At 48.3% G+C, this 20,425-nt stretch overlaps 2 protein-coding genes across 3 annotated transcripts; one reads left to right on the top strand and one right to left on the bottom strand.

The window, feature by feature from the left end:
* Positions 1–1,155: 1,155 nt before the first annotated feature.
* On the top strand, positions 1,156–5,063 carry lrrc2 (leucine rich repeat containing 2; the record flags this gene model as incomplete). Its single annotated transcript, XM_084551084.1, is given in 9 exon segments — positions 1,156–1,292; positions 2,232–2,368; positions 2,430–2,530; positions 2,620–2,844; positions 2,847–3,004; positions 4,168–4,305; positions 4,430–4,582; positions 4,678–4,859; positions 4,943–5,063. Coding segments are annotated over 9 exon segments (1,281 nt in total). The 3' UTR covers positions 4,993–5,063.
* A 1,322-nt stretch (positions 5,064–6,385) lies between these two features.
* mfsd14bb (major facilitator superfamily domain containing 14Bb) lies at positions 6,386–19,921 on the bottom strand. 2 transcript variants are annotated; one of them, XM_084551071.1, is made up of 12 exons: positions 19,130–19,921; positions 16,505–16,597; positions 15,925–15,987; positions 15,021–15,148; positions 12,308–12,422; positions 11,413–11,631; positions 11,190–11,303; positions 10,857–10,928; positions 10,655–10,767; positions 10,401–10,498; positions 8,793–8,935; positions 6,386–8,713 (listed from the first exon to the last, which is right to left on the bottom strand). In XM_084551071.1, the coding sequence occupies exons 1-12, from the start codon at positions 19,184–19,186 to the stop codon at positions 8,498–8,500; spliced, it is 1,431 nt and encodes a 476-aa protein (XP_084407197.1). In that variant the 5' UTR covers positions 19,187–19,921; the 3' UTR covers positions 6,386–8,497. The 2 variants fall into 2 exon arrangements, with proteins under 2 accessions (XP_084407197.1, XP_084407198.1); XM_084551072.1 differs by having other exon boundaries at positions 16,505–16,594.
* Between the last annotated feature and the right edge of the window lie 504 nt (positions 19,922–20,425).

Here is a 20,425-nt window from a genome sequence, read left to right as displayed (position 1 = left end):
GACTTGATTTAATGAAAAGATTCTCTGACTCAGTTTTACTCACAATTAAAAATAAAAACCAATAAATCAAGATTTTTTTCTTCTGGGATTTTTTGTATCAACTGAACTTTAACATCTGAAGCTCAAGGCTTCTGGAACCAGGACCATGTTCAAGACCCTGGTCTCTATGGACCCCGGTCTCTATGGACCCTGGTCTCTATGGAGCCGGTCTCTATGGACCCCGGTCTCTGTGGACCCCGGTCTCTGTGGACCCTGGTAACATTGTGTCTGATAGTTGATGTAGAATCATGTGATAGACTCTAAAGGACAGAAGATAATAAAACTAGATCAGTTACATTTGTTGTCAGTTGTTTTTGGTTTTGATGAAACATTGAGACAGAAGAAGAAGAAACTCTGACATGAAGACTGAGACATTTAAAGTTTATCTGTGTGTTGTCTCTGTTAGCTGAGGCTAGCTGGTTAGCTGAGGCTAGCTGGTTAGCTCCATGTGAAGCAGTAGCTTCTCTAGTTTCTAATGACGCCCAGCGTAGCTACCGGGGGCTACCGGCGGGCTCCGGGGGCTCTGGCGTCATGTGACTCATCTCAGCTGGTAAAAATAGAAGAAACACAGTCACAGGGTCAGATCACAGCCCAGTGAGCGTCTCAGTGTCGGTAAACAAGACGGAGACAGTGGACGGACGGCAGGACACACAGGTAAGACACATGTCAAAGTCTCAGGTTTGATTGACAGCAGAGAGACAGGGAGGAGTTTATCAGACGAACCGTGATGGTGGCTCATGGGAAGTAGAGTTCCTTCTTCTCTTTGGTTTATGAAGAATCTGATTAAACCAGGTCATGTGACAGGTCGTTATTATCACAGAGATTAATTAGAGACAGGACTCATTCAGAGACCAGGTCGGCCATGTTGGATCAGATTCATTTAGTTTCTATCTGTTTAATTATCAATGAAGCAGCTGTTGTGTAGCTCCTGGTTTACTTCTGGTCTCAGTTTGATTATTAAAGATATAAATGATGCTCGTAAACATAATGACCCTGATCACCTCCTCCTCCTCTTCCTCTTCCTCTTCCTCCTCCTCCTCCTCCTCCTCCTCTTCCTCTTCCTCTTCCTCCTCCTCCTCCTCCTCCTCCTCCTCCTCCACCTCCTCAGCAGCAGAGATGGGTCTGGAGAGGAAGGTGGACGTCCCGGTCTACGATCTGTCTCTGATCCGAGGACTGTGGGAGGTCCGGGTGAAGAAACAGAAACAGAGACAGAGGAAGGAACAGGAGAGGATCGAGAAGAGCGCCCTCCCCAGGTAAGACGAGAAACATTCAGATCTGAGGGTCTGATCACATGAGGATGAACCTGATGATGAAGATGATGACGACATTCAGGTTATTTCTTCTCTACTGATGCTGGTGAACCTCAGGGGTCTGTATGGGGACCTCTGAATGTTCTCGTCAGCTCATACGTGGATGATTCTCTAGTTTACGTTCTCGTCCTGCAGCTGACGATGATGAATCTCATTTAGCTCCTCGACAGTAGTTTTTCCAGGACACATCAGCAGCTTGAAGCCAGAAGATCTCACAAACTCTCCTGGAAAATGTTCAGCTGCAGAAAAGGAAAGAAGAGCCACGACTTCCAGAAGATGTTGGAGGCTCTAAAGGTCTTTAGTTTGTCCAGAACCAGAACCTTCAGCTCAGACGTCACAGACAGAAACATGAACTATAGACATGAGTCTGACCGACAGAAAGGATTTCCACAGCTGGACTCTAGAAAATGGGCGACCATCAGTCGACCTTAAAAACAGAACCAGAACATGAAGGTGACAACGATTCAGGGTTTTCTGTCTTCTCTACTCCTGCTGGCGTTCCTCAGGGCTCTGCATGAGGACCTCCCATATTTATATTAATCTGAATCTGCTCCTGTTTATTGACGTCCTACATGAACTAAAGTAAAAGTCTGTTTATACGCTGACGGTTTCTAAAGCTGATCAAAATAAGATGATTTAACTTGACTGAGTCACACACAGCTGTCTGTTGTTAATCATAAACTATGAGCGTCCCGGCTGATTTTAGTAATATGAACACACTCGTGCTATTTATATCCAGCGTGAGCGGCGTGGTGGACGAGGTCAGAGAGCAGAAAGGTCACGAGTTTGGACGATAAACAGGAACATCCTGTCGACTGACACCTGATACGAGCGGTGTATTGTGCTGCTGATCCTTCTTCATTAACACGTCTGTCTGTGTAGGATTGACCAACAGTGGCAGTATCGCATCTACTGCAAGAGTCTGAAGACCAACGAACGCAACCTGCTGCATCATTACCTGGAGAGATCCACGCTGACGGACATACAGCCATACACAGGTAGATATGACGGACACTCAGGTGTACTCAGGTTAAATGGTGCTGTTTGACATGTACCTGTATTTGTTGATGTTGTCGTCAGAAGCCGACCAGCACCAGGATCAGGACATCCAGCAGGACCAGGACCAGAAGGATCCAGACCAGAGGAAACTGATCTTCCAGCTGGATGGAGATCGTTGGACGGTGAGTTGACCGTTCTGTTAGTCTGACGCTGAGACGCTGAGACGCCGTGACGCTGTGACGCTGAGGTGGTAATAAGTCGTTGGTTGCAGGACTTCCCCAGAGAGCTGCAGTGGATGACCTACCTGAAGGAGTGGCACGTCAGAGGGACAAAGATCCGCCACCTGCCCGACTACCTGCCTCTGTTCACCCAGCTCACCGTGCTGGAGATCCCCAAAAACGCCATCACAGAGCTGCCGCCTGAGATCGGTGAGAGGGAAGCTCTGGATGCGTCAGAGTCAGACCGGTTCAGGTGTGATCGTAAACATCGTCTGTGTCCTCAGGTAAACTGACGGCGCTGAAGGAGCTGAACGTCAGCTACAACCGTCTGTCCAGGGTTCCTCCAGAGCTCGGAGACTGTGAGAACCTGGAGAGACTGGAGCTCACAGGAAACTACAACCTGTCAGAGCTGCCGTTTGAGGTGAGACTGATGGACAGGTGAGTACAGGTAGAGGTGTGTAGAGGTGTGGAGGTAGATATGTACAGGTGTAGAGGTGTGTAGAGGTGTGTAGAGGTGTGGAGGTAGATATGTACAGGTGTACAGGTGTGTAGAGGTGTGTAGAGGTGTGTAGAGGTGTGTACAGGTGTGTACAGGTAGATATGTACAGGTGTACAGGTGTGTACAGGTGTGTAGAGGTGTGTAGAGGTGTGTAGAGGTGTGTACAGGTAGATATGTACAGGTGTACAGGTGTGTAGAGGTGTGTAGAGGTGTGTAGAGGTGTGTACAGGTGTGTACAGGTAGATATGTACAGGTGTACAGGTGTGTACAGGTGTGTAGAGGTGTGTACAGGTGTACAGGTGTGTACAGGTGTGTAGAGGTGTAGAGGTGTGTACAGGTGTGTAGAGGTAGGTATGTACAGGTGTACAGGTGTGTAGAGGTGTGTAGAGGTGTGTAGAGGTAGATATGTACAGGTGTACAGGTGTGTAGAGGTGTGTAGAGGTGTGTAGAGGTGTGTAGAGGTAGATATGTACAGGTGTACAGGTGTGTAGAGGTGTGTAGAGGTGTGTAGAGGTGTGTACAGGTGTACAGGTGTGTACAGGTGTGTAGATGTAGATATGTACAGGTGTACAGGTGTGTAGAGGTGTGTAGAGGTGTGTACAGGTGTGTACAGGTGTGTACAGGTGTGTAGATGTAGATATGTACAGGTGTACAGGTGTGTAGAGGTGTGTAGAGGTGTGTAGAGGTGTGTAGAGGTAGATATGTACAGGTGTACAGGTGTGTAGAGGTGTGTAGAGGTGTGTAGAGGTGTGTACAGGTGTACAGGTGTGTACAGGTGTGTAGATGTAGATATGTACAGGTGTACAGGTGTGTAGAGGTGTGTAGAGGTGTGTACAGGTGTGTAGATGTAGATATGTACAGGTGTACAGGTGTGTAGAGGTGTGTAGAGGTGTGTAGAGGTAGATATGTACAGGTGTACAGGTGTGTAGAGGTGAATCTTCATGGTGAAGGTGATTTTTTTTTTTAACCCTCTGACTGACAGTGACACTAATAGCTTTGAGTGTTTATGCTAAGCTAATCAGCTGTTGCCTGTAGCCTCACGTTAAAGGTGACGTGGGCGTGTTGATGATGTCACTGCGTTACCTGTGTGCAGCTGAGGCAGCCTGAAGCAGCTGGTTCACCTGGACATCGCGGAGAACAGGTTTGTGTCGATCCCCATCTGTTCTCTGAGGATGAGCAGCTTACAGGTGCTGGACCTGAGCAACAATCAGCTGACTGACCTGCCACAGGACATGGACAGGTACGTATGTACAGGTATACACAGGTAGACCTGTCCACGTCTCATACATGTGTCTGAAAAACATTTAAAGCAGCACAGGTGTGTTGTGATGCTAAGCTAGGCTAACTATGTGTGTCCTCTACAGGCTGGAGCAGCTCGTCTCTCTGTTCGTCCATAAGAACCGTCTCACCTACCTGCCTCACTGTCTGTCCAACATCTCTACGCTCAAGATGATCGTCGTCAGCGGAGACGAGCTCACCTGTACCCCCACCAGACTGTGCAGCAGCCCTGACATCAAGTACACAACACAACACAACACAACACAACACAACACAACACAACACACACTCACAGAAGCATCGTCACACTCACCTTTCTGCGTCTCCGCTGCAGGTTCATCCGTCTCTACGACAACCCAGCGACTGAAGACAAGAAGAAGAAGGAGGAGGAGGAGAGGAAGAAGAAAGAGAAGGACAAGAGGAGGAGGTGGAGGGAGCAGAGGGAGGAGGAGGAGAAGAAGGACAGCAGAGAGAAGGAGTTCATCGAGGCGTACATCAGCTCCCTGAAGGACAGAGGTCACATGACCCTAACCCGTTCATCAGTGATCATGACGTCATCGTCTCTGATCCTCAACCAGTTTCTGTGTTTTGTCCTTCAGACACCGTCCCCTACTCCACCACCAAGGTGTCCATCTCCTGTCTGCTGTGAGGAGGAGGAGGAGGAGGAGGAGGAGGTGATGAAGGTGTGGCTGAAGGACTGGATGGACGCAGCTTTAGGACGTAGAGCTCAGATGTTTGAAGGTTTGATTTCAGGAGGATTCGATGCTGCTGCTTTATTCTGAACTGATGTCAACATGTGTTTATTATTATTTATTGTTATTTATTGTTGTCTTCAGACTTTCTGACACAATAAGAAGAAAAATGATCAAAAGGACTTTAACTTGTACACATTATAGAACCTTCATACGGTTCAAGGAGGTTCTTGTTTACAATCATTTAATGATTCATTAAGGGAAACCAGTCACCAAGGCATGCTACATAGCAATGCTAAGCCGCTACGTAGCAATGCTAAGCTAACAGCCTGTAGTCATGTGACCTTCAGGTGACCATCATTTAATCATCTAAAGAGGATCCAGTTCTTCTGATTGAAGCAGGTCAAAGATAATAAGACGCTGAAGGTTCATTAATGTGGAACAAAAGAATCTGAATGAATTCATTTTTGTCTGAACTGATCTCAGGTCAGTGAATTATAATTAACTGAAAGGTTGTGTTTTATTCCTGAAGCTTCAGACGTCCTTTAAATATTAAATATGACGTTAAAGTTTCCTGAAAAGTTATGAAAAATAAACGACGTTTAACAGGAACAAAGCTCCATGTATGAAGGTGTTTATTTCATTTATTTCGTTTTCTATAAATAACGTTTCATTCCAGACTCAGACGCCGACGTCGAGCCCTGACGACGGAGTCACTTTATCTGAGAGGAGCTGGAGGATGTGGTTTTATCTCTTAGTCAGACGTTAGAGTCTCGGTTCACGTGTTTATGACTTTGTTCATGAATTGTTTTGAGATGAAGATGTTTTAGTTTTTTACTGAGTGCAGATGTTTTGATGCTTTGAGACGTTTGTGGTTTATTCTGATGTTTTATTTTTCATTTTAATAAAAATGTTGTTGGTGAAAATCTATTTGTTTCTTCATTGTCTCTGATTTTAAAGTTTCCACCAGAAAATGAATCAGATTCATTTTGATTCACAGATTTCATGTGTTCATAGATGATGACAGAGATCAGCTGATGTTACATGAGACAATGATCACGACTGAAAACCAGAACCTTCAGACCAAACCAGGACCAGGACCAGGACCAGGACCTGGACCTGGTCCTGGTTAGTCTCAGTGTGGTTTTACTAAAGTCTCTCAAAGTGTTGTTTTCTTCTATTCTTGTTAAAACATTTGTGATTTTATAAAACCTTGAGAAGATAAACTCTTTAGAGTCGACACCAGTAAACAGACCAACCTCATGATAAAACAATGAACGACTAAATAAATGCTCAGACATGAACCAGTGAATCTACCGTTGTTAATGTTTAAATAAAACAAAGCACATGTAAAATGTCATACATCTCTCTTTATTATTATCATCATCATAGATATTAAAATTATGTCCTTAAGATAAAAGAAATCAACTGCAAAAGCACGACGCGTCTGAGTTTAGATATAAAACGATATGAACATGAAGGTTAGAGGCACACGTCAGAGAAATTAAAGTGCTGCAGGAGGAAACATCTGGAAACATCTGGAAACATCTGCATCAGTAACCACGACTCTTCTCTTCAGTAACGTCAGGGCGTGTCCTCTGGCGGCCATGTTGGCTCTACGCTGCTCGTTAGTTCATTAGTCGTCAACACCTTCAGCTCCAGGAAAGATTTTTGGTTTAAAAAGAAAAACAAGTAAAACACGTCTGAGGGGGCTGTGAGGCGTTCACTGACTCTCCAGACTGTAGGAAAATACTGAGGCGGAGCCAGAAGATGAAGACTGATGATGATGAGTGGTCGTAATGTGACTGTGCTTCATGAACAGGATGGAACATGGAGGGACGTCATGGAGGGACGTCATGGAGGGACGTCATGGAGGGACGTCACGGGGGGGACGTCATGGAGGAGACAGAGACCAGGATCCTTCTCTGATTTGTCCCACGGAGCCTGAACGCAGCATCCTGTCGTCTACACTGAGCCAACGTTTGATTTAAATTAATGAGAAACAAACTAAGAAGGAACGAACCTGAACAACAGGCTGGACTGAAAACATCAGCTGTTTACAGGTTGTTTTACGTCAGCTGATCATCTGCTCTGAGCTCCTCATCATCTTCATCATCATCTTCATCATGAAAGACGACGTCAGTAAAGATTCAACAAAAACTAAACCCTGAAGCTTTGTAACGTTTCAGTCAGGTTTCCTGTTCGCCCCATCTCTGCTGCCATGGTAACGGGTGACACATGGTGGCCCGTTACCATGGTGATGACCACCAGGTTTGTTTCTGCAGGAATGTTAAACACGAGTTAAACGAAGGCAGAAGAAGAGAAAGAGAAAGAGAAAGAATGGAACGTCCTGTCTGTGAAGCATCAGCTGCTGAGGAGGCGTCTGTGACCTGGAGCGCTTGATTCACGCCACCTGGAGGGGCAGGTGAGCCGGGAGGAGCTTCAAGTATTCAAACACGGGGAGGAGCTGAGACCGGACAACGCCTGGAGAGATAAATCAGACGCGCCCGGCCCGGGAGGAGTCATGTGAGGAGGTCATCTGTCAGGGTGCACTGTTAAAAATGTTTCTGGAGCTTCTGGTTCAGACGGAGACATGTCTGGAGGACGGGAAGAGGACGGGAGGAGGACGGGAGGAGGACGGGAGGACGGGAGGAGGATGGGAGGACGGGAGGACTGGAGGAGGACGGGAGGAGGACGGGAGGACTGAGGAGGACAGGAGGAGGACGGGAGGACTGAGGAGGACAGGAGGAGGACGGGAGGAGGACGGGAGGACTGAGGAGGACAGGAGGAGGACGGGAGGACTGAGGAGGACGGGATCAGGACGGGAGGACTGAGGAGTTGTATGTGAACATGGAAGCGACTGAGTTCTGTGCAGCGCCTGAACGCAGCTCCAGGAGACGATGATGTCACAGCCTGAGATCCTGCACATGCTCAGTGAGGGTGACGTGTGGCGGCCATGTTGGCTCCTGTCACACTAACCAGCGTCTGTGTTTACAGCCCAGACCTCCAGGGCCATGATGTATCCCACAATGCCGAGCGGCTCTGACCTCACCGTTGTCATGGTGAAGGGTCTGTGGTTTAGGTCTCCACCCGCCGCTCAGTGAGGAGCGCTTGATTCCCTGACCTCAAGCAGACTGAGGGAGGGTGGAGGCAGCAGCCAGACTGACGGTCTGAGACATCTGACACGAGGGGGGGGGGGGGGGGGGGGGGGGGTGAATAATTTACTTCTGTCTATAAAAGATAAATAGAACGGTTTAGATTCTAACGCTGCAGAGCTGACGACCTTTGACTCATTTTATTTAATATTAACTATATCATCAGATAGTTTTAGTTCTTGTAGATGATCTCAGACGGTCGGTGTGGCTGCCGCCCAACGTTTCCTGAACCAATAAAAGTAGTTTACTCAGGAGGGGGCGGGGCTTCCAGGACTCAGGCGCTCTGATTGGCCGGGCCGGCCGTCAGTCACAGGCTGCTGTCCTGCAGGAGCGGCTCGATGTCCTCGGCGTCGCTGGCTGGCGTGGCCAGAGGGCTGACGCTCTGAGCGTGTGCAGACGGCTTGTGGGCGGAGCACGTCTTGACGTCGTTGGTCCGCTGGTTTGGGATGAAGATGGCGACGAGCAGAGCGAACAGGACGGCGCACGCCCCGAACAGGAAGGGAGGCCCCGGGATGATGGACTTCTACAGACACAGAGGTTCAGATGAATCATTGCTTCACATCATTAATTAACTGGTTCTGGTTTTAGAACGGCCTCCGTACCTCGGGGGTCTTCCCCGGTCCACCGGCCACCGGCTGCATGTCGTTCAGCTCCACATTGAACAGGAAGAAGATGAAGCCGTAGAGCGCCGGACCCAAACCGTTACACAGACCCCTGATACCGGTGATCATCCCCTGAGCCACACCTGAACACAGAGAGAGAAGGTAAGGACAGATAGCTGAGGAGACGGCTCCTAAACCAGCTGCTGTTAGCTGGAGGCTAGGAGGAGCTAGTGTTAGCTGGAGGCTAGGAGGAGCTACTGTTAGCTGGGAGGCTAGGAGGAGCCGCTGTTAGCTGGGAGGCTAGGAGGAGCTACTGTTAGCTGGAGGCTAGGAGGAGCTAGTGTTAGCTGGAGGCTAGGAGGAGCTACTGTTAGCTGGAGGCTAGGAGGAGCTACTGTTAGCTGGAGGCTAGGAGGAGCTAGTGTTAGCTGGGAGACTAGGAGGAGCTACTGTTAGCTGGAGGCTAGGAAGAGCTACTGTTAGCTGGGAGGCTAGGAGGAGCTGCTGTTAGCTGGGAGGCTAGGAGGAGCTGCTGTTAGCTGGAGGCTAGGAGGAGCTAGTGTTAGCTGGGAGACTAGGAGGAGCTACTGTTAGCTGGAGGCTAGGAAGAGCTACTGTTAGCTGGAGGCTAGGAGGAGCTACTGTTAGCTGGAGGCTAGGAGGAGCTACTGTTAGCTGGAGGCTAGGAGGAGCTGCTGTTAGCTAGGAGGCTAGGAGGAGCTACTGTTAGCTGGAGGCTAGGAAGAGCTACTGTTAGCTGGAGGCTAGGAGGAGCTACTGTTAGCTGGGAGACTAGGAGGAGCTACTGTTAGCTGGAGGCTAGGAGGAGCTACTGTTAGCTGGGAGACTAGGAGGAGCTACTATTAGCTGGAGGCTAGGAGGAGCTACTGTTAGCTGGAGGCTAGGAGGAGCTACTGTTAGCTGGGAGACTAGGAGGAGCTACTATTAGCTGGAGGCTAGGAGGAGCTACTGTTAGCTGGAGGCTAGGAGGAGCTACTGTTAGCTAGGAGGCTGCTACTGTTAGCTGGAGGCTAGGAGGAGCTGCTGTTAGCTAGGAGGCTAGGAGGAGCTACTGTTAGCTGGAGGCTAGGAAGAGCTACTGTTAGCTGGAGGCTAGGAGGAGCTACTGTTAGCTGGGAGACTAGGAGGAGCTACTATTAGCTAGGAGGCTAGGAAGAGCTACTGTTAGCTGGAGGCTAGGAGGAGCTGCTGTTAGCTGGGAGGCTAGGAGGAGCTGCTGTTAGCTGGAGGCTAGGAGGAGCTACTGTTAGCTGGAGGCTAGGAGGAGCTACTGTTAGCTGGAGGCTAGGAGGAGCTGCTGTTAGCTAGGAGGCTAGCAGGAGCTACTGTTAGCTGGAGGCTAGGAGGAGCTACTATTAGCTGGAGGCTAGGAGGAGCTGCTGTTAGCTGGAGGCTAGGAGGAGCTACTGTTAGCTGGAGGCTAGGAGGAGCTGCTGTTAGCTAGGAGGCTAGGAGGAGCTACTGTTAGCTGGAGGCTAGGAGGAGCTACTGTTAGCTAGGAGGCTAGCAGGAGCTGCTGTTAGCTGGAGGCTAGGAGGAGCTGAGTCAGTTTATTAGTGGTGCTGCAGTAGTTTCTATGACAGACACCTTGCTGGTCAGGTGAGGCGCTGTGTGACACCAGAGCAGAGACTGCTGGGAAGGTGATGGAGGACATGGCTGCTACTGTTCCTGCTGCCCACATCATCCTGAGAATAAAACACAAGAAACACAAACATGAGTCTGAACATGAGACACAGCAGAGACATGATGGAGGTGAGGACAGAGAGGACAGACAGAGAGGACAGAGAGGACAGAGAGGACAGAGAGGACTCAGGACTCAGGACTCAGGACTCAGGACTCACCATGGCTCAGAGCCGAAGCCATACCAGGCCAGCTGGAGGAGCTGGAAGCCCAGACCCAGGAGGACGGTGTTCTTGTTACCGATGGTTCTCATTAACAGACTGAGGAACAGAGTCTGACAACAACAGAGAGAATGATGAGAACACAAGCTGCACAGACGTGTTCAGTGTCTCCAGCTGGTTGACAGAGGGGCTGCTCCTGTACCTGAGCGATGATGGAGAGGATGCCCACCATGGCGATGAAGGCAGCGATGGCTGCAGGAGAAAACGCTATCACCTGGAACAAGAGGGACAAGGTCTGAGGACAAGGTCTGAGGGACAAGGTCTGAGGACAAGGTCTGAGGGACAAGGTCTGAGGACAAGGTCTGAGGGACAAGGTCTGAGGACAAGGTCTGAGGGACAAGGTCTGAGGACAAGGTCTGAGGGACAAGGTCTGAGGGACGAAGTCTTGCAGGAAAACTCAGGTCTGAGCCTTTTGGTTTCAGGGTCAAGGTCACAGTTATGGTCATGTACTATATATGTGGAAGGTGTGTGTTACCTGTCTCAGGTAGAGGAAGAAGCTGGAGTACTGTCCAGCCTCAGGCAGGTAGGACAGGAACACTGTGACACAGATCAGCAGCACCGTGGGGTCCTTGCCCACCCGACGAAGAGACTGAACACAAACAATCAATCAACCAATCAATCAACCAATCAATCAACCAACCAATCACTCATCAGTCATCAGACCGACCGACCAATCAGACATCAGACCCTGAACTCACAGCGAAGGGGTCGGCCTGCTCCCAGGAGATGGGGAAGCCCCAGGACGTCAGCCTCATCTTGTCCGGCAGCGACTCTGGGACCACGAAGAAGACGAAGGCGATGTCAGCGACGGCGATCACCGTGGCAACCAGGACCACCAGGCTGTCGTCGTACTGCGCTGACAGGTAGGCGCCGATGGCCGGGCTCGTCACCAGACTGGCAGCGAAGGTGGCTGAGACCTGGAGAGAGAACGGAGAACGGAGAACAGAGAACCTAAATAACGGAGATCCTTTGACTTCCTGCTGCTTCTTCTGTGGTGGCTCAGCTAGCAGACAGAATCAGACAGGAAGTGGCATGATCAGCTGTCACTACCCCCCCCCCCCCCCCCCCATCACCGTGGTCTCCATGCTAACACACTGTTAGCTGATAATGCTAATGCTAGGTGAGCAGATTCTGGATTACTGAGTCTTTCCATGAACGTCACCATGGACCACAACACCTGTAACCATGGTAACAACTGGTCCCAGAGGTTGTGGTGTCTCCTCCGTCTTCTCTGTCCTCAGACTCTTTACATCCTGAGCTTCTGTCCTGATCTAAGATTCATCAGCAGAGAATGAAACGATCCATATGAGGGTTTAATCAGTTAGCATCTTTTACATGGAGGCAGATTTAAATGTATTTCCTACTACACACTACTCTGTCTCCTTCAGGAGGAGCGTTTATTCGTTCATCCCACTATGATCTGACTGGGAGCGACTAAAAAACCAGCGAGCCCTCAGGACGACCAGAAGTGAAAACTGAAACTGACTGTGTTGGTGCTGAACGAGTGTTTTAGTTTCTGATCGACTCAGTTACATGTGAGTCAAAGGTCTAAAGGTCCCGGTGGTCCAACCTGTGAAGCGCTGCGTCTCTCACCAGTCCGTAGGCCATGCTCCTCTCATGCTCCTCGGTGATGTCGGCGACGTAGGCGAAGATCACTGAGAAGGTCACCGCGAAAATCCCTGAGACTGAGATCAGAGCAAAGTACCACCTGGAGGAACAGACAGGAGACAACGTCAGAGACAGCAGGACGTCCTCACTCTGTCCTGCATCAAACCAAGAGGAACACTGTCCCTTTAAACATTTACAGACGTCCTGAACACAAGCCAGCAGGGTTAGCCTCTAAGAGTCACTCTGTCCACCGTCAAACCACATGACTGATGGAGAGGAGGACGTTCCTCATCTGTGTCCACCTCCACACGGTCTGAGTGGTGGAGCTAGGAGGGTGAAGCTTTTACAGACACTCTGGACGTCCTGACTGATACCAGCTGATCAGGTCTCAGATCAGCTGATACTCTTTATTACTGGACGGTGTTACCTCAGCGCCTCCTGCAGCAGAAACATATCAGTGTCCTCTACAGGACACGTCTGGGGACACATGTAGTTAACGAGTCCTTCCAGCTCTAATCAGTCTATAAACATTAAGAGGAGCTTCATGTTGATGTTTCATTAACAGTCATTAGAACATTTGAGGCCGAGACATTAACAGCATCAGCTCAGACATGAGTCAGTGCTGAGTAGAACCAGGAGAGGAGCTCAGATGCTCCGTGTAACCTGATCTGATCTGGTCTGATCTGGTCTGAAGTCACTTCCAGGAAGAGTCTGAATGTGTGAAGTCATGTTCACACTGAAATCTGGTGCATTTAACCACATCAGCGCCTCCAGCAGCAGAAACTCTGCCTGGAACTAACCAGCTGAACGAGCTAGAGCACGCTAGCAGGTTTAGCTTCCAGAGCTGCAGAGTCACCAGTGATAAGGAGGTGGATACAGGTGGTATATTTATTATAATTTAGTCTCTGTGTCATAAAACTAATATGTTGTTCAGCATGTGTCAGGAGGAGACGTGTTCTGATGATGAAACCACATGAGACGACTGTCAACCAGAGAACGGATCAGACTGAATCAGTTCTCAGCTCCAGTGGTGAATGACATTTAATAATAATAATAATAATAATAATTTTTCCTTCCAGTTAAATGTCTAAATAAAGTTTGTGCAGAGTCTGAGTCACTCGTGTTAAACTTCATAAAACTGTGAGAAAGAACAGTTTGATTTGTTTTATGGAGCATGTGACTGATCATCAGGTATCAGCTGATCTCAGATTTCAGAATAAAAGCATCAGACTCAGGCCTGGGTTCTGTTTGTAACAGTGGCCTACAGCTGATGATGATCTAGACGTCCCAGAGGAGAACAGAAGACAAGCTGTCAGTGCTGCTCCTGTGTCATGGAGGGTTTCTGAGAAAGACACAGAGACGTTAACTGGATGCTTCACTGGTTTCAGGCTGATCCTCAGCGGCTCACATGATCATCATGTGACGGCCCAAATGCCAACCCAGTATTAAAACCAAACACATTCCACCGTGAAGCCAAGAGCTGCAGACTCCTTCATTCTCCTTTAATCTGGTGGTTAATCTATAATCTATCATCTGATCTCTGAGTGCTCCTTTAAACAATTAATAATAAAACACAACTTAAACATCTAGGAATGAAAAACGTTTACCAAATGAAAGAATTCAGCTCCAGTTCAGGTTTATCATTTTACATTTAAATGGAATTAGGAACGTTCTTCCTTTATTTGTTAACCTGGGACCTTCTGTCCTAGCCTGGCTCCGCCTGCCTACGTACTTCCGCTCATTTGCATTCCCTACAGTACTCCGTCTGGAATAGCTTGATCCGCTAACGTTTACTCCGGCCAACTGGTTGGCGGACCAATCAGCGAACAGAGGGCGGGTCTGAGAGCGATTACGTTTCAGTTGCGCGCCGAGTTTGAAATGTTTACACGAACGGAGACGGATATACTCGAAGCCATTCGCTCCGTTGTGGATATGCTTCCTGGCATTACAGCACTTTTATTCCAATTTCGCGTCCTTAATTGCAATGGGGGATGGTAGAGTAGCGATTTGTTTACTGGTTGCGTTCTTGAAAGCGGAAGTACGAGGCAGCAGAGCCTGAAGGCTCCGGCGCATAACATACGTCATTACCAAACGTTAGTGATTGGTTAAAGGAACTCCGATGATTTTAAACCTCAAACTGTGCCCTCCCACCAGGAAATAAACGTTTGCCAATGGAGCTAGGCCAGACTCTCTGCGAAGTCAGAGAGTCTGGTATCCAGGCTACTTCTGTCCCACGCTGCACCTCTAACCACCATCCATTAGCATCTCCATTAGCATCTCCATTAGCATCTCCATTAGCATCTGTGGGGAGTCATTTTCTCTTAATAACATATCCTTATTACTGACCAGCGTCTCTGAAGGTCCTCAGTCCTCCAGGTCATTATAATCTAAAACCAGCTGGACGTACAGAGTTCTTATTAAACGTTTTAGATCCTGTCTTTGACGTTTGGGTTCAGGTTTTTTCAGTAAACATTGTGACGTGTCGACATATTTTAAGTTAATCGACGCGTTTGTGTTTCAGGCCCAAACAGTTCATGTTGATGTTTCTTTACAGTGAAATAAAATAAAACAGATTCGTTTCCAACTAAGATGAATCTCTTCATGAAGCAGAACATTTGAGTCGTGAGTCAATCATGAAACATGTTTCTGTCTTTGTAATCTGATCTGGAGTCATTTCCAGACACAGTGCTGGTCTCACCAGGGGCTGATCCTCATGAAGGGGATGGGGGCGCAGGTGAAGAAGACCGTCATGAGGAGGAAGGACTTCCTGCCCCAGATGTCTGACAGAGCACCAATCAGAGGAGCCGACAGAAACGACAGGAACCCCTGAAGAGACGAGAGAACGTGTCAGTGAACAGAAGAACCAGAGGTCTGGGTCTCAGACATGAATGAGCTGCTGATCTGGTCTCATGTTACAGTGAAACAAAGACGATTTAGAGCAAAGAGTTCATCAAGAAGAGCATTTAAATCATCTGTTATGAGCTGGTGGATAAATGTCTGGGAGGCCTCAGAGCGGGACCAGGGACCAGGGACCAGAGACCAGGGACCAGGGACCAGGGAGCAGGGACCAGGGAGCAGGGACCAGGGAGCAGGGACCAGGGACCAGGGACCAGGGACCAGGGAGCAGGGAGCAGGGAGCAGGGAGCAGGGAGCAGGGAGCAGGGAGCAGGGACCAGAGACCAGGGAGCAGGACCAGGGAGCAGGGAGCAGGGAGCAGGGAGCAGGGAGCAGGGAGCAGGGAGCAGGGACCAGAGACCAGGGAGCAGGACCAGGGAGCAGGGAGCAGGGAGCAGGGAGCAGGGAGCAGGGAGCAGGGAGCAGGGAGCAGGGACCAGAGACCAGGGAGCAGGACCAGGGAGCAGGGAGCAGGGAGCAGGGAGCAGGGAGCAGGGAGCAGGGACCAGGGAGCAGGGACCAGGGAGCAGGGAGCAGGGAGCAGGGACCAGAGAGCAGGGACCAGGGAGCAGGGAGCAGGGAGCAGGGAGCAGGGACCAGGGAGCAGGGAGCAGGGAGCAGGGAGCAGGGAGCAGGGACCAGAGACCAGACTGAATCAGTTTGTTTCTGCTCTTTATTGTTTGTTAAGAAGTAAACGCAGGTCTGACCTTGACGCCCTGCACCAGGCCGTTCATCAGGAAGGTGTGCTGAGGAAACGTCTCATGGAGGACCTGATAAAAACAGAACAAGGACGACACAGACTGTGACCTGCTGCTGAAAGACAAACTGAATCAGAGAGATAAATAAAGACAGGACAGACTCTGTCACATGACGGTTACTCCTCCAGACACCAGAGATGTCACTTCACAGTTAGAGGTGGAGCAGGAAGTGTCACGTTAAGAGTGTTTCTGAGTTTCTACCAAACTGTGACGGTGACGTGAGGTTCCTCAAGTGACGTGATGAGAACTGAAGCTGGAGCAACGTTTATATGAAGAACACAGAGAAGCTCCAGGACATTAGCACCTTTGGTCTCATCTGTCCACTAAACATTGTCCCAATAGTCTTCTGTCTTGTCCACATGATGTTTAGAGACGTTCTTCTTGGAGAGCAGTGTCTTTGTGTGGACTGATCTGTGCTGGTGGACCAGTCCTGAGCTTGTCATCCTAGAGGAGCCCCTCTCTGATGTGTAATACCGGCTCATCTCCCTGAATAAACAAACTCACAGGTCTAATCGTTGTGTTTACTCACGGTCAACATGGGCGTGGTCAGCAGCCCCCAGGCGAAGAACTCCAGGAAGATCACCACCACGGCATGAATCACTCTGGCTCGGCCTCGGCCCTGCTGCGGCGGGACACAGAGGAAGGAACATTAACTATTCATCTGTGGTTATTAACCTCACTTCCTCTGATACGAGACGACGATGTTTGGAACAGAAAGGTTCCAGAAAAGAGGGTTTAATAAAATCTGAACCTATAGAAGAACATTTACACAAAGTTTACCACATCTCAACCAGAAACTAGTCCAGGAACCACGTCTCCACCAGTCTGTGGCTGAACCAACACACCCCAACAACAACAACAGGCCGTGAATGTTTGTCACCAGCAAAGAAGATGTTGATGGAAACATTTATTTTAGTGCAGCAGAGCTACAGGAGCTGGTGATGAGGGGTAGATGAACACGTAGAAGACGAACACGTAGAAGATGAACACGTAGAAGACGAACACGTAGAAGACGAACACGTAGAAGACGAACACGTAGAAGACGAACACGTAGAAGACGAACACGTAGAAGACGAACGCGTAGAAGACGAACACGTAGAAGATGAACACGTAGAAGATGTTCATGAGACTGACGGAAAGAAAAATATGTTCAGACCTGAAGAGTCGGTTCTTGCTGTGAACCAGTAAATACCAGGATAAATCAAGACGTCTGCAAGTAAAAACATCTGGAATGATATTTGTCTTGCACATCTGTAACATCTATCTATCTATCTATCAGCTAGCATGCTAGCAGGGTTAGCACGCTACAGCTCTGCTCACTTTGTCCACTGACAGAGATCAATAAAGGTTTTTGGCCGACAGAAGGAGTGAAAGGCAGCGCTACGTTAGTCTGAGCTGGTTTTAACTCTTCATTTAGGAGTAAAGACGTTCTTAGAGAACCCTGAATGTTTGTGTGTTTCTTTGATGCAATGAGAACAATGAACTCTGAGCAACTTTAGGGGTGGGGGGGTGGTGGGGGTGGTGGGGGTGTTTCCTGAGTCTAAACCAACTTGAACCATCTATAAACACAGCTTCACCACATTTTCCCCGGAAGGAAACTGAAGCCGCCTGTTCAGAGCTGCTGCTCATCTACAAACGAAACCCTGACGTGGAAACAATAGAGATGATAGACAGACTGTCAGTTTAACAAGACGTCAGGACGGGGACTTTGGTCCTGGGACACATTAAAGACCACCTACTCAACAGGGCTGGTCTGAGGAAGAGGAGTTTAACTCATTCATTCAGTGATGTCTGTTCATTAGTAATGAGAGCCTTTTAAAAGATTCTGAGAACCAAACTAAACTAGAACCAGACCCCCCTCAGACCCTAACGCTATAACCTGACGCCCACCTCCCCAGAAACATAACTACGTGTCACAGCCTACCAGAGCTGTGATTGGTCGGCCTGCTACTAGCTTGTTTCTGCTTCAGTATCTCCAGCTGCTTCTACGTCTCTGCAGTTTTTCTAACAGATTGTTTTGGATCAATGAAGATGGAACACATGGAGGAAAGTTCCACTGAGGAGGTTCAGACATATAAACACTGGTACGACTCATCTTCAGTGAAAGTTTCAGTCGTTGTTGAAAGTGGAGCAGGAAGTAGAAACAGAAATGAAGCCGACAGACAGAGTGAGATCAGTTCTCAGCTGGAGGAGGTTCTCTTTCTCTCTTTTGTTCTGATAAGTCGTGAACACGATTAAAACCCTGGACGGGATCCTGAGCAGACGTGGGTTCTGACATTTGCATGAGGCCTTCACTGTATTCATTCAGTAACAGTAGGAGTCAGAGTCAGAGGACAGACCTGCACTGTTCATGTTTATTACACTCACCACAAACTATGAAAAGATAAACGGATGTAAAGGACACACTAACTCATCTCACACTTCTCCACAGTTCTGTCAGTGGACAGAGAACAGCAGCTACTGGTATCATTCATTATTAAACTGAAGGTGAATCATCTTTAATCTGAGAACAAATGAATGGAAACTGGACTCATTACGTCTTCAGAAATCTACAAAGTACTGGAAGAAATAGGAATTAATAAGAAATCATTTTAATTGTCAACTTTTGTTCAGCGTGTATCTGCAGGTTTTGTATTAATAAGTATTTCTCTTCAGTGTACTTTATAACATTAAATGTGGATCTCCTGCTATTAACCTGAATAATGTGGTTTTATCATGAAGAACAACTCGTTTATATTCATTAAATGTAATGTTTTTTAAAAGTCTTAACTGTTTCTGTTCACTCATAGAGTTTAAACCAGTCTAAGTTAATTAAATACATGCTGTAACCATCTTATAATAAACCTTCAGACTCTGATTTTATTCTATTCTCTGAACCGAAACCAAGTTAATTATTCACCTTTACCTGAGGTAACATGAGCTAACGGCTAATTAGCGGCTGAGTTACCGGTTATCTCGGAGCTAACAGCTGAGTTAGCCGTTAGCATTTAACCGAACGTGGCTTTTTAACGTCTCTCTGTCCCGGCAGCTGTCAAATGTCCAACTGTCCAACTGTCCAACTGTCCGTCAAACACAAACATTAGCCGTTAATGCTAACCCAGCTAGCTGTGATAGCACTGAAGGCTAATGTTTCTGTTAGCCACCTAGCACTCACCGAGCTCCGGACCAACATGATGTCGTTGGCCTCGGTCGCGGTTTTCCCCCGGTTCATCTCACATCCTGCCGAAACGATTTTCACATCCAGTTCGCGCCGCTGGTCATCCTCCTGAGGGCTCTCCGTCTCTTCCAGGGTGTCCCGCGGTGTGAGCTGTGGCTACGTCCGTGCTGCGCTATCATGGACTCGGGCTGAGCTCGGCAGCGGTAAACTGTGTGAAGGAGCTCGGCTTTGGGTTCTACCCAAATTCCTCCGCTCTGATTGGAAACGTCGCCGCCGGTCGCGCTGGTTTTGTGTCACCGGAGCACACCGGGCGAGCGGGCACCTCACTTTGCTCCACAGGCGGAGCGACGCCGCCCTACGGGACTGTCTTTACTGACACAACGAACGCACTGTAAACGTCCAACACCAATCTGGTCCCAGATCAGCTCTCATCCAGCTCCGGTTCTCTGTAACAAGTTTAAAAGCGGATAGATCTGACTCTGGATCAGCCGACGTGTCTACAGTCATTCGCACTGTGCCGACAGCGCCCCCTGCTGGCCCGCAGCTCACATTACAATGCAGAGACGTTTATTAACGGAGCATCGTCACAAACAAACGGCGTCGTTACATTAAAAACAAAACACACAGTTCGTATTTAAACGTTAATGCCGTTTACGGTCCGCACGCGACACAAATAGTTCAACACAGCGACTCAGTATTTGGCAGGAAGATAGAGCATCGATCCGGAATGCCGAGATTCCTCCAGGCGCACTATTTAGCAAGAGAGAGAAAGGCGGGACTCGCCGTTGGAAGAATTTTTGGCTTCAATGCAAACCTGCACAACAAGCGACGTCAAGGCAACTGACGCAATGACGCTCACTTCCTGTTAGAGTCTGTCAAAGTAAAAGCCTGTTTACGACCCAATCTGATAGTTTAATTATAATTGTTAAAAAACAACTAAGCGTAACTTTTACTTTTATTTAAATGATTTGTTCAATGAGAAAGTAGATTTTTTGTAAAATGTCAGATAATAATAATAAAAATTTAAATTTCCATCATAATCTCCTGAAGTCAAGTACAGACTGTTGTACAGAAAATATAGTAGAAATACAAGCCAACATTTAAAAATAAAAAAATAAATATTATTGAGCGCCACTCTGCGATAAATAGAGGATTATCTTTTCGATTTATTTGTTTATTTTTTAAATGTTGTGATGACAGCTGGGATAGGCTCCATCAGACCCTACGACCCTAAACAGGAACAAGGTTACAGAAGATGAATGAATGAATGAATTTTATGATCTGCCTAGGGAA

The sequence above is a fragment of the Chelon labrosus genome (assembly GCF_963514085.1).
Source record: "Chelon labrosus genome assembly, chromosome: 9".
Lineage (NCBI taxonomy): Eukaryota > Metazoa > Chordata > Actinopteri > Mugiliformes > Mugilidae > Chelon > Chelon labrosus.
This window is presented reverse-complemented; position numbering and strand designations above follow the sequence as displayed.

What these genes read in the sequence shown, in the direction of transcription:
- mfsd14bb (XM_084551071.1), bottom strand. Translation starts at nt 19,186, where the DNA reads ATGAACCGGGGGAAAACCGCGACCGAGGCCAACGACATCATGTTGGTC. An exon ending in TGACCACGCCCATGTTGACC is followed by an intron (nt 15,988 to 16,504) that starts GTGAGTAAACAC and finishes TGTTTTTATCAG; the next exon opens with GTCCTCCATGAGACGTTTCC. An exon ending in AGCAGGCCGACCCCTTCGCT is followed by an intron (nt 11,304 to 11,412) that starts GTGAGTTCAGGG and finishes GTTTGTGTTCAG; the next exon opens with TCTCTTCGTCGGGTGGGCAA.